General features: G+C 33.2%; 1 protein-coding gene across 1 annotated transcript in view; it reads right to left on the bottom strand.

Annotated features, from left to right (window-relative positions):
• Window positions 1–802: 802 nt before the first annotated feature.
• Window positions 803–17,187, bottom strand: part of LOC114331965 (cAMP-dependent protein kinase catalytic subunit 1-like) — a 75,129-nt gene continuing 58,744 nt past the window's right edge. Inside the window, exon 5 of the mRNA XM_028281659.2 lies at window positions 803–1,155. Within this exon, the coding sequence (XP_028137460.1) occupies window positions 1,128–1,155 (28 nt within the window). The 3' untranslated portion in view covers window positions 803–1,127. The remainder of the gene's footprint in view (window positions 1,156–17,187) is intronic.

Genomic DNA, 17,187 nt, shown 5'->3' with positions numbered 1-17,187 from the left:
TTCTTAACAACCAACAAGCGAAGAGATTGAAGCGATATGCTCCCTTGGAACTACCTAACCGATGCTGGCAGTGCCTACGGTTGTGAAAGTTACGCCTTCAACAGCGACCAGCCATTGTATTTTGTGCAGTTTTTTACTCGCGTATCTGTGTATGTGCTCATCCCACCGGTAAACAAGCCAATATAATGTTCTGATGTTTTGGTCACTGGATCTTACATCTCCCTGACATTGTAAAGACAAATCATCATCATCAATCAAATGGCGTTATAACTCTTCGTGAGTCTTTGCCGAGTTTACTATTGTCTTCCATGTTTGTCGGTCCAGTGACACTATTTCCCATTCTCTCACTCCCATTTTCTCCAGATCTTCTTTGACTGCATCTTTCCACCTTTTTCTAGGCGGTCCTACAGACCTTCTTCCATCTGGCCTTTCCCAGAACACATCGTTTATAAGGCGATTGTCGTTACTGGGTATCACATGCCCTGCCCATCTGAGTATTGGCCTTTATATATACCTGACTAGATTTTCTTTTCACGTTTGTCACGCTGTCTCTGCAAGGGCCATATATCATTCGAAGGATTTTACGTTCCCATACCAGCAATTTATTTACATCTCTTTTTGTTAGCGTCCATGTTTCGCTTCCATACGTGACTGCTGGTCGTATTATCGTCTTATATATCTGGTTTTGCACCTCGTGAAAGAAGTTTTGACTTAATTGCATGTTGCATTGCAAAGAAAGATCTGTTTTCTACCATTATTTGCGTTTCAACTTCTCGCTCTATTTTGTTGTAAAGACAAACAATTTTACTTATTATCTTTATTGTGAAACAGATTGTAAAATATCTTAGATGTTAATAATAAAAAAATATTATTGAATTCAAAAAGTTAAGAAGACATACATAAATTAGGAGAATTACATGACACGGTATATTAGCAATTAACGAGAGTAGATAGTGAAGATTGCTCGAGATAAATCGTCGCTAGAAGTATTGAATTTTTCTTCTTTAGAGCACTGAACTTGGTGAGCTTTAGCTTAAATTAGAAGGTTCCTACAGCGTTTCCTATTCAGTGCTAGTCTTATTCATGTCCTTATTCCTAGTCATAGTCTTATTATAATTTAAGTTTTTTTATTTCTCGAGACGTGGGTGTGTTTGCCTAGAAAAATAAATAATATTAGTGGTTTTTTGTTATTTCTATTATTACATTCATAGTATTTTACGACTTTTTTATTTTTATTATATTTTTGTTAACATTTTATAAGTCTTCTTTTTAATATCATGTTGGATAATAGACTAACATAGACATGAGATGTTCAGGTGTAGTTCAGATCAGAGGTAAAGAATGCCAATAAAAACTACAAGACAGACAGAAAAACAACAGAAAGTTGCATCACGACTAGAAACAAGAAAAAAAGAAAAATTAGAGAGAGAAATATGAAATACGAACGACAGTAATAAGAAGAAATGGAAAGGAATAGACAACAGTCAAATAGTCGATCATTTTACAAATCAGTGTCAAACAAAAAGAAAGGCTTCAGACCTAACTGCGGGTCTGTACTCAGGAAAAATAATGATGAATAAATTCAACTAAGATGAGCTGCTCCAAACATGGCAAGAATATTTCAAAAATTTACTAAACATAGATTAAGATGTAATGTAAAATGTAAATTAGTAGTGGACGACCATATAATCGAACAGGTAATGGATTGTAGATACTTAGGTGTTGAAATATCTAGCGACAGGCATCTGTGGCAAGAAACAAAACAGCAGGCAATGAAAGCAGTGAGAATATCTGGTTTCCTGAGGGATATAATCTGGCGGAATAAATATATGAACACCGAAAGCAAAGTCCGCAATTGTAAGACATGTGTTAGACCCGTATTGACATACGCACCTGAGACAAGGGCCGAGACAACAAAGACCAAACAAATAATGAGAACAACAGAGATGAAATCCCTAAGATCCATAAGAGGTATCACACTCAGAGATAGAATACGAAACGAAGACACGTAGTTCAAGACGTAGTGAGATGGAGCTCCGAATCGCAGCAGAGACTGTAACAGAAGAAACAGGACATAGTCCTATTAAAAGAAGAAGATTAAGATGAAGAATCCTTGGGTGGACCTATGCCGAGATCAAACTGATATATATATATATATATATATATATATATATATATATATATAGGGCTAGCAACGTAGTCCAAGATCTTAAATACCAACGTCAAGATGGGCTGGTCATTTCCATAGACGCCCTAATAACTGCCTTACAGAGTTAATCTGGGAGAAATCCCGACAAGGAGAAGGCCGTTAGGACGTCTACCAATGCGATGGAGAGAAAAGATCTGGTGAGATTTAAGAACAATCTGGGTTACCAACTGACCAAATATCATGGAAGACCGTTCGAGATGATAGCGGGTTGTCCAGTCAGCCAAGATCCACCCTGGATTATAGTGCTACGAGAAGAACAAGAAGAAGCGCCAACATTTAGAAACTGCATCCCAACTTCAAAGACTTTTAAAGATTTTTGAAGTTATACTTCTTTAGGCACGAGGGTGAATTTTTACATTCCCTGGCGCATGCGCACACCGACAGTATATTAGTCAATTATCGTTATTTATATGACAGTATATTTAGTCGCTCAAACGTTATGCGGGATCGTATTGGGTGTTAAAATCATCTGTCAATAATTGTTGGAGATTATGGAGCAACAAATGTTGTGTATATTAGTTTATATTGTTGTGATGGCAGAGAAAAAAGCAAGTTTATAATTGTAGTGACTTTTTAAATAGTTTTTAAAAGCGACAGGTACGTAATAATTGTAAATATTTCAGTATCCTAATACAATTACATAGGTACCTACCTATTTGGAAAATTTAAAATGAACCTATCAAAATAGCATGTAATGCTTTGATTTGCATAATTTGATTACCATCAAAATTTCTGTCAATATTCACCTAATATATTGTTTTCTTACTCTATGTTTTGTTGTATTTTAATATCTCAATATTTCAATATTCTACAAAAATCAAAATAATTTGGTTAAATTCAGAACTGTCAAAAGTTTAAACCGTTTAGTTCGTTGATCTTCCCACATGATGCAGATGTCTCCGTGGGTAGAAGTGTAAGGTGAATGAATTCCAATACTAACTGCGCAAACATAAGCGGGTTCGAACCCCAATTGAAACTTTAATTTTTTGTTTTTTTTTATACATTTTATGATTGTAAGTATATTTATTATATAATTTTTTTTCAGAGAATACGTATTTAGTTAAAAAAATTTCCGACAATTATTATTGTTCAGAAATCATTTGTGGCATTTTTCAATATGTTTGTGTGTGTTTTATTCTTTTATTTTTTTAATTTTTGGTACTGTTTTAATAAAAATTTTTGAAAAGTAGTAAGTATTAAAATTAGTTTATCTACTATTTAAATAAAATATAAATAAAATTTTTAAAGTATATTAATTTCGTTGAAATCATATAATAGAAGTAGAACTTCTTAGGTGCGTACAAAGTACACACACATTCTTTTTTTTTTACCTCAAAAAAAACAATTATTATTAAAAAGCCAAATAAACTATGATATATGCGATTAGGATTATGAATGAAAAATAATATTTTTAATAATATACGTGTAAAAATGAAATGATTAATGTTATCAATTACATATTATATGTATCTATGAATCACAATAATTATTCATTATGCTTAAAAATTTTTCCAGAAAATGTATAATGTATTATATCTTTCGTAGGTGATAAAACCTTTGTGGTTATATGAATGATGTCAGGTTTTTGCAAATTTTTATTACATATAACGAAACCGATGAATTAATTTTTCAAACTAACGCATTGTGAAATTACACAATTTGTAGGGAAAATACAAACGCAGACAATTAAATAGAGAAAAAAATTCATCTAATATTCGTAAAATAATTACACAGAGGAACTTGCACATTGATGAGAAAGGAAACTCATTTATTCGTAGAAAAACAATTAAATTTTATCTTATCAGTAATCTGAATCATCATTATCTTTGTCTTTATCCCTTTACGAGGTCAGCTTCCCTAATTACGTTTCCCCATAATAGTACGTTCTTTAACGGTAAAATATTGGAAAACCTCTAAATTTTAAAGAACCGCTTGGATTGACATGAAATTTGGCATACACATAGCTAAAAAGTCACAGAAAAAAAGTGATATTGTGCCGATATGTGCTTTTGCCCTGGAGGTAGTTTTCACCTCCTCTTGGGGGTGAAAAAATATTTGTCCAAACCAAATCCGGTAATGGATAAACTGACTAATTTTAAGTAACTTTTATTCTAGTCGTATAGAGTTTTTTCACTAAGTCAATACTTTTCGAGTTATTTGCCAGTGAATATGTTCATTTTTTCAACAAAATAACCACGCTTTTAGACGTTTTTTCGCAAATAACTTAAAAAGTAAGTATTTTGTCGAAAAAAACATTTTTAGCAAAAAGATAGCCTGTAAAAAATTAACAAAATGGTGTATATATCACGTCTCTATACCTAGTAGAAGCAGATTTATAGCTAATGAAAAATAGGTTCATATTCGTCAAATTCCAAATGGAATACTTTAACGTGAAATAACCAAAAATGAAGCACATTTGGGGGAAAACTCATTACAACTTATTTAAAGTGTTTAAAAAAAGCTTCATTTTTGTTTTATAAAAAAAATTTGTAGCATCAAAAGTAAACAAGTTACGCTCAAAATAAAGTTATTCCCTTTTTTTGGTAAAAAAATCGGGAAATTCACCCCCTAATTAGTATCTCAAATGAACTAAATCGTTACGACTTCACAAGTTTCTTGACTCGTCTACAGGGTGAGTCATGAGGAACTGTACATACTCCTACCTCGTATAGAGGCTCCTATGGGGAATAACAAATGACCATTAAAAAGTGTCTGCTCCCATTGTTTAATAATATACAGGGCGAGTTTCGCATTTTGACAGAAATTTGTATTCGTCATAATTGTTGAACGGTCAGATCGATGTGTCTCTTATTTTGGTCAATCGTTACACTATTACCACCTAATCAACTGATTTATTCAAACTAGAAAAAAATCAGGTCCGGCTTCAAAAAAATTAGTTCGTTTGGGTCTTAAAAAAAATTTCACCCTGTATACGCTTTTTGAAAACTATAATATGAATTTTACAAATTAGACAAATAAGCAATTAAAATGACATATTTATTTTTTTCTCCACACGATTACTTAATTTTTTATAAAAAAATCAAATTTGACTACGAATTAAAAGCTTGGTAAAGTGAACCATAGATTTAAAAAAAAAATAACTTGTATTACAAAAATTAATTTTTTTTTGAGCAAATATCTAATTTATGTTACCACTTAATCAACTGATTTATTCAAACTAGAAAAAAATCAGGCCCGGATTTAAAAAATTAGTTCATTTTGGTCTTAGAAAAAAATTCACCCTGTATACGCTTTCTGAAATTTCTAATATGAATTTTAGAAATAAGACAAATTGGCAATTAAAATGGCATATTTATTTTTTTCCCCACACGATTACTTACTTTTTTACTAAAAAATCAAATTTGTCAAAATCGGAATTTTAACCTAAAAATGAAAAAAAAATGAAATCACGGTTTAACTCGCTACAACTCTGTTCCAGTTTAATATTTTTTTTCTGAAATTTTTACAGCACATATCTCTTACCATTGTGAAGACTATGAAAATTGTTGTAGACTTTCAGTCTTCTTCTCATAAAAGTTATGAATTTTTAAAAATGAAAGGTGCATATTCGTTAATTGCAAAGTTAAATCGCAAAAATTAAGTGAAAAATTTGAGAATTTATCTATTTGATCACGTCTATGTTAAACTATAGAGTCCAAAGAGAAGTGTTATGGGTTTTAGATCTAGACGTGGTATAGAAAAAAAAATGGTGAATATTTTAATTTTAAGAAAAACGTTGTTTAATTTTTTTTTATTTTTATGGTAAAATTCCGATTTGGACAAATTTGATTTTTTAATAAAAAAATAAGTAATCGTGTGGGGAAAAAATAAATACGCCATTTTAATTGCCTATTGGTCTAATTTGTAAAATCCATACTAGAGTTTTCAAAAAGCGTATACAGGGTGAAATTTTTTCTAAGACCAAAACGAACTAATTTTTTAAATCCGGGCCTGATTTTTTTCTAGTTTGAATAAATCAGGTGATTGGATGGTAACATAAATTAAATATTTTTTCAAAAAAAAATAATTTTTGTAATAAAAGTTATTTTTTTTTTAAATCTGGTTTCTAGTAAATATGATTCACTTTACCAAACTTTTAATTATTCATAGTCAAATTTGATTTTTTTTATAAAAAATTAAGTAATCGTGTGGGGAAAAAATAAATATGCCATTTTAATTGCCTATTTATCTAATTTGTAAAATTCATATTAGAGTTTTCAAAAAGCGTATACAGGGTGAAATTTTTTTTAAGACTAAAATGAACTAATTAATATTGGTATAAATCAGTTGATTGGGTAGTAACATAAATTAAATATTTGTTGAAAAAAAAATTAATTCTTGTAATAAAAGTTATTTTTTTTTAATCTATGGTTCACTTTACCAAACTTTTATATTCATAGTCAAACATTTTTTTATAAAAAATTAAGTAATCATGTGGGGAAAAAAATAAATATGTCATGTTAATTGCTTATTTGTCTAATTTATAAAATTCATATTAGTTTTCAAAAAGCGTATACAGGGTGAAATTTTTTCTAAGACCCAAACGAACTAATTTTTTTAAAGCTGGACCTGATTTTTTTCTAGTTTGAATAAATCAGTTGATAAGGTGGTAATAGTGTAACGATTGACCAAAATAAGAGACACATCGATCTGACCGTTCAAAAATTATGGCGAATACAAATTTCTGTCAAAATACGAAACTCGCCCTGTATATTATTAAACAATGGGAGCAGACACTTTTTAATGGTCATTTGTTATTCCCCATAGGAGTCTCTATACGAGGTAGGAGTATGTACAGTTCCTCATGACTCACCCTGTATGTATTGTTTATATGATCTGTAAGCTTCATCGGTTCAAAGTCCTTATTTTTGAAAGGGCTGTAGTTAAAAGGGGTTGAACGAGTCACTAATCACGAATGTATGCAAATTTAGAATCACCAAATCTTAATCAATTTTTGTCTAACATAAAAACAAAAAAATACATGATATTCAGAAAAGTAATGCTGACTTTTTGTGTTTTTCGAGATTTTTGTTATCTCTAACAATTTTTAAGTTATTTTGAAAAAAAGCATATTTTTCAAAATTTAATTTTTTAAAAATTTTACTTTAAAACCAAATTTTTTCAAAAATAAGCACATTGAATCGATGAAACTTACAGGTCATATAAACACAACATAAGTAAAATAATTGGTGGGGCGGTAACGATTAATTTCATTTAAGTTGCTAATTTGGGGAAGGTCTTCCCGATTTTTTTTTTTGCCAAAACAAACGGGACCAACTTTATTTTGAGCGTAACTTGCTTAAATTTAATGCTAGAAACTTTTTATAAAAACAATAATAAAGCTTTTTTAAACACTTTAAAAAAGTTATAATGGGTTTTCCCCAAATAGTGCTAAATTTTTTGGATATTTTATGTCGGAATATTCTATTTGAAATTTTTTGAATATGAATCTATTTTTCATTGGCTATAACTCTGGTTCTACGAGGTCCAGAGACCTAACGCGTACACCACTTTTTTACTTTTTTATAGGCTATATTTTTGTTAAGAATGTTTTTTCGGCAAAATACTTACTTTTTGAGTTATTTGCGAAAAACCGTCTAAAAATGTGGTTATTTTGTTGAAAAATGAACATATTCACTCGCAGATAACTCGAAAAGTGTTGACTAGGCGAAAAAGCTCTATAGAACAAAAGTTACTTAAGATTAGTCAGTTTACCCATTTCCGGACTTATTTTGGACATATATTTTTTCAATCCTAAGAGGGGGTGAAAGTCACCCCCAGGGCGAAAGCACACATCGGCACAATATCACTTTCTTTCTTTGACATGTAAGCTATGCGTATGCCAAATTTCATGTCAATCCAAGCTGTTCTTTAAAATTTAGAGCAAAAACCATGAAAGAATGTACTATAAGTTTCTATCTTGGGTCTTATCAATATCAATTCCGTTTACTGACATGCCCTGCCTAAGCGTCTCTTCCAGGTCTTCTTTGGTCTTCTTTTCCTACTCCTTCCAGAAAGCCGCAGATCATAAATTCTTCTTATTGGGTGATTAACGTCTCGACGTTGAATATGACCAAATCATCTTAACCTATGCCCCCTTTTTGGCATTAGGTATTGGTGTCATCCCTAGAGTTCCCCTAATATACTCATTCCTAATTTTATCCTTTTTTGTTACTCCATTTATCCATCTAAGATTCTCATTTCTGCCACATGCATTCGTTGTTCATCTTTCTTTTCAACTGTACATTATAGCCGGTTTTATGGCTGTTTTATAGAATTTTCCCTTCATCTTCATTGGAATTTTTCTGTCACACAACACACCACTCGCTTCCTTCCATTTCATCCATTCAACCCTAATTCTATTGCATGCATCCCCATTACCTTTGAGCAGAAAGAGACAGTGGAAGTTGCCTTGCTATCTAAGATATATAACCTTGCTTGATTATGACCTGGTAAATATTAATAGATCACTGTTGTGTAACAGACGCTTCTACGTTGTGCTAAATGGAAAGAAGACCAGATGGAGAACCCAAAAAGATGGCCTATCTCAAGGAAACGTTCTGACGCCGTCCCTATTTAACATCTACACCAACGACCAACCAATGCACCCCAGACTGAGAGGTTTATTTACGCTGACGACCTTGCTATCGCCGTAAAGGGGAAAACACTCACACAAGTAGAGTCGACAATGGAAGAGGCTTTAAACATGATGTCAACTTACTACAAACAAAACTCATTAAAGCCAAATCCTACTAAAACCCAAGTATCTGCATTCCATCTCAACAACCATCTGTTGCATGTAAAAAAAACTGAATGTTTATTGGGAGGAACAACGCTTGGAACATACTGATAGGCCCAAATATCTTGGAGTGATACTAGACCGGGCACTAACATAAATTTTACTGTAAGAGCACAAGACAAAAGGTTTCTACGAGAAACAACCTTTTCCGGAAACATATAGGAAGCAAGTGGGGTGCGGACCACCAGGTCTTAAAGTCAACAGCTGAGGCCTTATGTTTCTCAACAGGGGAATATGCTTGTCAGCATTAAAAGAAACATGTAGAATAACTACCGGTTGTATGAAGCCTACCCCTCTATCCATACTGTAGCGGGCACCTGGATTCGCATCAGCAGACGACCATAGATGCGCCTCACAATATGTGGAGAAGTTCAGGCAAACTTTCGATGAAAGGCACCAATTATACGGGTTTGACGAACCGGCAGGAACCAGCGGACTTAAATCAAGGAAAAGATTTATGAGAAATGTCAGCTTCGAACCACCCGAACTGTTCCCCCTACATCCAGAACGACCTAATGGAATGAACCTGGACTGGATAACTAAGCGGACACTCAATCGCATATACGCATAGGTGTTGCCCCTGTAAAACAGAACCTCATTAAATGGGGCATCAAGACAGATAACGACGCACTTTGTGAATTTGTGGAAATACAGAATGTGGAACACCTGCGAGTATGCAGACTTTGCCCATCACAGTGCACCCTCGATGATTTATGGCTCGCAAATACAAAGGGTGTAGACATAGTACTGGGCAGAAAAACTGTAGTCGGATCTTCTTGTTCTTCTTCTTTCTTATATGTAGGCTTTAAAGCCTGTTTCTTCTTCAATATTAGCCTCCTAAATTGTTTAAGTTATCGCACCATCTTTTTCTTGGTCTGCCAATACTTCTTCGCCCATTTGGTGACTTATCTCGAGCTATTCGTACTATCCTATCCTCTGAAATTCTACTAATGAGTTCGTTCCACTCCTGTTTCCGTTTTGTCACCCATCCATTTATGTCTTCTACATTGCATGATCTTCTTGTGTTTTCGCTTCTCTCCCTATCCAACAGACTTTTCCCTGATATTCGTCGGAGTATTTTCTCTGTTGTTTCTAGTAGTCGTCTCGTTTTAGATGTGTCAGGTCTTGTCTCCGCCGTTTACCCATGTCAATATAGGTCTAACTGCTGCTTTATAGATTCTTGCTTTTGTGTCTTGTCTTAGGTGTTTGTTCTTCCAGATTGTGTCATTAAGAGATCCCGCCGCTTTACTTGCTTTTAAGCTTTGTTGTCGTACTTCCTCTTCAACATCTCCGTAGCTGGTTATATCTATTCCCATATATCTAAACCTTGCTTCCTGCTTTATTATTTTCCCATCAATTTCGATTTTACATCGTAGTGGGTATTTAGATGTTGTCATACATTTGGTTTTTTCTGCTGATATTATCATATTGTATTTCTTGGCTGTTGTATTGAAGATGTGTGTTAATCTTTGGAGATAGTCTTCTGTCTCGGCGATTAATGCAGCGTCGTCTGCATAACATAATATTTCGATTTCTTTGTTCCCCATTCTGTAACAATGACCTTTACGTACTGCTTCTATTATTTCATCCATAATTATAGTAAAGAGCAGTGGGCTTAACGAGTCTTAAATTTTCTGTGATTTGTCTCAGTAAAAATACGGCGTCTACGCAGGATCTTCCGGATCTGAATCCTTGTTGTTCATCTGATAAAGTTGTTAGTTTATTGATTTTGTAGGTTAGGACTTTTTTGGTTAGCTTAAGTGCGGTGTTCAGTAGATTTATACCTCTATAATTGTTGGGGTCTTCTTTGTCTCCTTTCTTGAACATTGGTATCATTATGCTGTTTCTCTATCCTGTAGTCGGATCCAGACACGAAAAAGTAAAAGTTCCTATTACCCTGTAATACCGATCTATAGGCACTTACAACTCTCTAGGAACATGGTTATTTAAATTTAAATACAGGGCGAGTCATGAGGAACTAACTGTACATACTCCTACCTCGTATAGAGGCTCCTATGGGGAATAAGAAATGACCATTAAAAAGTGTCTGCTCCCATTGTTTAATAATATACAGGGCGAGTTTCGCATTTTGACAGAAAATTGTATTCGTCATAATTTTTGAACGGTCAGATCGATGTGTCTCTTATTTTGGCCAATCGTTACATTATTACCACCTAATCAACTAATTTATTCAAACTAGAAAAAAATCAGGTCCGGCTTTAAAAAAATTAGTTCGTTTGGGTCTTAGAAAAAATTTCACCCTGTATACGCTGTTTGAAAACTCTAATATGAATTTTACAAATTAGACAAATAGGCAAGTAAAATGGCATATTTATTTTTTTCCGCACACGATTATTTAATTTTTTATAAAAAAATAAAATTTCACTATGAATTAAAAGTTTGGTAAAGTGAACCATGTATTTAAAAAAAATAACTTTTATTACAAAAATTAATTTTTTTTTGCACAAATAAGTAATTTATGTTACCATCCAATCAAATGATTTATTCAAACTAGAGAAAAATCAGGTCCGGATTTAAAAAATTAGTTCGTTTTTGGTCTTAGAAAAAATTTCACCCTGTATACGCTTTTTGAAAACTCTAATATGAATTTTACAAATAAGACAAGTAGGCAATTAAAATGGCATATTTGTTTTTTTTCCCACACGATTACTTAATTTTTTATTAAAAAATAAATTTGTCAAAATCGGAATTTTAACCTAAAAATGAAAAAAAAAATGAACTCACGGTTTAACTCGCTACAACTTTGTTCCATTTTAATATTTTTTTTCTGAAATTTTTACAGCACATACCTCTTACCATTGTGAAGACTATGAAATTTGTTGTAGACTTTCAGTCTTCTTCTTGTAAAAGTTGCAAACTTGTAAATCGCAAAAATTAGGTGGAAAATTTTAAAATTTATCAATTTGATCACGTCTATGTTAAACATATAGAGTCCAAAAGAAGTGTTGTTTTAGATGTAGACGTGTTATAAAAAAAAATGGTAAAACTTTTAATTTTAAGAAAAACGTTGTTTTTGTAAATTAATTTTTGTAAAAAAAGTTAATTTTTTTAAATCTATGCAAAAACTTTGCCAAACTTTTTATGCATAGTCAAATTTGATTTTTTAATAAAAAAATAAGTAATCGTGTGGGGAAAAAATCAATATGCCATTTTAATTGCCTATTTGTCTTATTTGTAAAATTCATATTAGAGTTTTCAAAAAACGTATACAAGGTGAAATTTTTCCTAAGACCCAAACAAACTAATTTTTTAAATCCGGGCCTGATTTTTTTCTAGTTTGAATAAATCAGTTGACTGGGTGATAACATAAATTAAATATTTGTTCAAAAAAAATTAATTTTGGTAATAAAAGTTAAGTTTGTTAAATCTATGGTTCACTTTACCAAACTTTTAATTCATAATCAAATTTGATTTTTTTATAAAAAATTAAGCAATCGTGTGCGGAAAAAAATAAATATGTTATTTTAATTGCCTATTTGTCTAATTTGTAAAATTCATATTAGAGTTTTCAAAAAGCTTATACAGGGTAAAATTTTTTCTAAGACCGAAACGAACTAATTTTTTTAAAGCCGGACCTGATTTTTTCTAGTTTGAATAAATCAGTTGATTAGGTGGCAATAGTGTAACGATTGACCAAAATAAGAGACACATCGATCTGACCGTTCAAAAATTATGACGAATAAAAATTTCTGTCAAAATGCGAAACTCGCCCTGTATATTATTAAACAATGGGAGCAGACACTTTTTAATGGTCATTTGTTATTCCCCATAGGGGCCTCTATACGAGGTAGGAGTATGTGCAGTTCCTCATGACTCACCCTGTATGCAAATATTTTCAGACAATATTTTTTCAAACTCAAGCAGCGGATATTTTCCTGTAGAGTAATTAAATTCCCAAACAGTTTAGACCAAGTATAGACACAAATAAACATTCTCAGAATAAATCTTGGCATCGGTTCAAGTCGATGTGAATTGAGGTCGGCGATTGCTTAGCACCTTTATACCAAATTGCGCAGTTTTGCTTTTGGAATTTCCCTTGATACACAAAAATACTTTCTTTGTTGATACTTGCCAAACAGATTATTTTTAGCCTGATTTTCCCGAGAAAAATCATAAAACATCGATGAAATTCGTGATCTGTTCTAACGACTGTTATTATAATTCAAGTTTTGATTGCGTCGTATGGGTGCGTATTATGTATATAGAAGACAAAACAATATTGTAACCCAAAGGTTGGTCCAGACTCTATTGACACTGCTACTGCCAAGGGAGTGGCAACAAAATTAAATACATAACAACAATCATGTCTTGAAAAGATATTATCATCATCATCAATGGCGTTACAACTCTTCGTGAATCTTTGCCGCGTTTGCTATTGGCTTCCATGTTTGTCGGTCCTCTGGGACTAATTCTCATTGTCTCACTCCTATTTTCTCCATATCTTCTTTGACTGCATATTTCCACCTTTTTCTAGGCCGTCCTACAGACTTTCTTCCATCTAACCTTTACCAGAACACATTGTTTATAAGGCGATTGTCGTTACTGCGTATTACATGCCCTGCCCATCTGAGTCTAGCCCCTCTCTGAGCCTTTATATATCTGACTAGATTTTCCTTTCCGAATAGAGACTCTAACTCGTTATTGTATTTGCGCCTCCATTCGTTTGTCACGCTGCCTCTGCAAGGGAAATATATCATTCGAAGGATTTTACGTTCCCACGCCAGCAATTTATTTACTTCTCTTTTTGTCGCTTCCATAGCGCTGTTTCACATTATAAGAATTTAAACGTGCGAGGTTTAGAACGCACGACGACATTCCAATGGTGGCTTATGTAATCATATGGAGCCTCTCTCACTAGACGGTGGTTGGAACGTTCGGTCGCCGTGTTTAAGCCGTCCCTCGCTTACAACAACAGACGGCAGCCGTGCCGTCTTTACGCACCCAGTAATATAACAGACTTACTGCATACTTTCATATTTATGATACTGTCGTTCAGTCGCACGAAGGTAGTTTCCTTGGTTGTTTGGTACATTATTTTCATTTACACTTTGTGGCTGTTTGAAGTAGGTGCATATATTTTATATTATGATGTCTTAGATTGATAGTGAAATATTAATAACATTAATTGAAGCGAGACCTGTTCTTTGACACAAAACAATAGAAATATTTAAAGATATAAACTTGACGAGAAATGCTTGGAATGGTATATGCCGTGAACTTAACAGTGAATTTGACGAATTGGTGATAAAAAAAACACATTTGGTAAGTACAGCAAAATTATTTAAATGATACTGATAACAACAATAATTAAAACTGCTAAGTATATTATAATAAACTTTATTTTACATAGTTGCAATTAACGTTGAGTATAGAGGGTGTTCCATCAATATGTGTGAATATAAAAATATATAAATCGTATCTTTTTGCGTTAATAGGATGGACCCAATGAATTCGGTTCCTCTTATTTCTCTTTCTTCGACGATAAAGTAACCACAAAGCTATAATTTGATTTCGGTCCGTATAATATAACTATACCTTTTATTTTACGAAATTATATTTAGTTTTATAGGGTAAACGACTCGGTGAAGACTGAAGTAGGGCGGCGGTCACGTCTTGTGTGAAATTATCTAAAAGCAAAATTTAAAACGAGGGAAACAACGTTTAAAAATGAGTGGATGACATAGGATCTTTTAAATTCTGTACATGAAAAACATAGATTGTAATGTTGTTGTGAAGCTGTTTCCTTGTAGAATTTTTGTAATAAACTATTCTAAATGGGAAATAAGCCACAATTGAACTAAAAAATAATTTTATTAACGTTTCGACGCCCAAATCGGATGTTAAAACGTTAATAAAATCATTTTTTTAGTTCAATTGTGGCTTATTTTCCATTTAGAATAGTTTATTACATAGATTGTATGAGCTAATTACATGAGTTAATCCAAGATCCCACAAATAACTTAGTAGAACAACGATTATAAAAACAAATTAAGACTTTTAATTAAAAACAATATGTTCTGACAAAATAGAAATTGCAAATGAATTAAATACGCATTACAGTACATTAGGACAAAAGTATGGACAAAAATACCCATTTGTAATGATACATACCTGACATCGTATCATGTACCTGCCTCAGCCACAAAGTGTAAATAAAAATAATATACCAAACAACACAGCAAAATATCTTCGTGCGACTCAATTTTAATTGTGTGAGAAGGATAGGTGCGTCAAAACTACCGCACGAGAAAACCCTCGCACGTTCAAAATTTAATGTGAAACAGCCTTATACGCGACTGCATACGTCGTATTATGGTCTTATATATCTGGATTACCCGTGAAAGGAGTTCTGCCCTTATACCGACTAACGAAGATATTACCGATTAACAAATATAATTTTCAATAATTGTTTTAAGGAAATTAAGAAGACTCCTCTTTGAAGTCATATCATTTCTTGTCGAAGATTGAGCTATCCAACTTAACTTAAGCTTTAATATATCGACATTGACATTCTCTAATTTTAGTTTATGATCACTAGATGGTCTTCTTCTTCGTGTGCTTGATCCTTTAAGAACATTGGCGATCATCACTGCCCATTTTACTCCGTCTGCAGCGGTTCTGAAGAATTCTATTGTTTTTCCACTCCGATGCTTTAAATTTTACAATCAGGACGTGCGTCGTCTCCTTGGTCTTCTTTTTCCTTCCACTTTTCCTTGTACAACCAATCGCATCAACTCATTTTTTAATTTCTTACTATATGGCCATAGTAGCTGAATTTTCTTTCCTTCATGGTGTTGAGTATTTCTTTTTCAGCTTTCTTAATGTTTCCGTATTTGTTATGTATTGTGTATATTATATTTTTCATATTCTTCGATAACACCACTTCTCAAAGCTGGTAAGTCTTGTTTCAGTGGCGTCCGTAATTGTCCAGGCTTCAACTCCATATAAATGGACAGAGAATACGTATATATCTCAGTCCTCCTCCTCCTCTATCTATTCTCCTTCGTAAGGATGTAGTGCCGTCATATAAGTCGTTTGACTATTTCTGCCCAATTCTCTCTCTCTCTCTCCTGTGCGTGTTGTTTTGCTTCGGCGAATGAGTAACCAGTCATGCCCTTTATTTGGTCCGACCATCGTAATGGAGATCTTCCTATGGATCTTCTGCCCTCTAAGTTGCCTTCAACTATCATTCGTTCCATGCCTTCTCTTCTTCTAGTTATATGTCCAAAATATCTCAGTATATTTTGGTTGATAGTTGTGCTGAGTCTAGTTTTTATGTTAAGTTCGGCTAATATTGAATTATTTGTGCGATGTGCGGTCCATGGTATGCGCAACATTCTCCGGTAGACCCACATTTCAAATGCCATTATACGTTTTGAATCTGCTTTTTTGATGGTCCAAGTCTCTGAAGCGTAGGTGGCGATAGGAAATATTAACGCTCGAACAAGGCGTAAGTTTTTTTTTTGTAATGTCAGTATTCTGCGGTTACGTGGAAGAGCGCTTCTTAGCTGGTGTTTCTAGGAACATCATCTAAGAGAGCGAACGTCGCCTTTTGCTTTATTATAATTATTACTGTTTGTCTAGTTTGTATTTTTTTTGAAAAAAAGCAATAAAGTCATTATTATTATCCAGATTTAGCCATACGGCTCACACTCCCTCTGAGGGGAAAATTGACTCATCCCAGATACCTACGGTATCAAAAGAATTGAGCTCTGGTGGGACTCTTTCCGTATTATCGAGCCCTAGGTGACTTGGAATGCAGGTGTATCTCCCAAAAATTTTCTTACACTTCTGGCCGTCGCAAGTAGTACAGCTTTCTGCATGGTCTTATAAATATGTTCATTGAGACCCAGCTTTTTTATGCTTTCGAGGAGGGTCTTCGGAATGACTCCAGTAGTAGACATAACAATAGGTATCGTCTGGGTACTTTGCATTCTCCATTGTCTCCGTATTTGAATTTCCAGATCTCTATACTTGGCGATCTTTTCAGTAAATTTACTACGTAGATTATTGTTGTTAGGTATTGCCACATCAATTAGTGTTGTTTGTCTTGTTAATTTATTAACTAGTACGAGATCTGGTCTATTATGTACCACTGTTTGGTCTGTGAGCACACTGCGGTCCCAGTATAGCTTGTAGTTGCCATCCTCAAGCATAC

This window comes from Diabrotica virgifera, chromosome 5 (assembly GCF_917563875.1).
Source record: "Diabrotica virgifera virgifera chromosome 5, PGI_DIABVI_V3a".
Lineage (NCBI taxonomy): Eukaryota > Metazoa > Arthropoda > Insecta > Coleoptera > Chrysomelidae > Diabrotica > Diabrotica virgifera.
The sequence above is the reverse complement of the archived record's forward strand: the minus strand, read 5'-3'. Positions and strand labels throughout refer to the sequence as shown.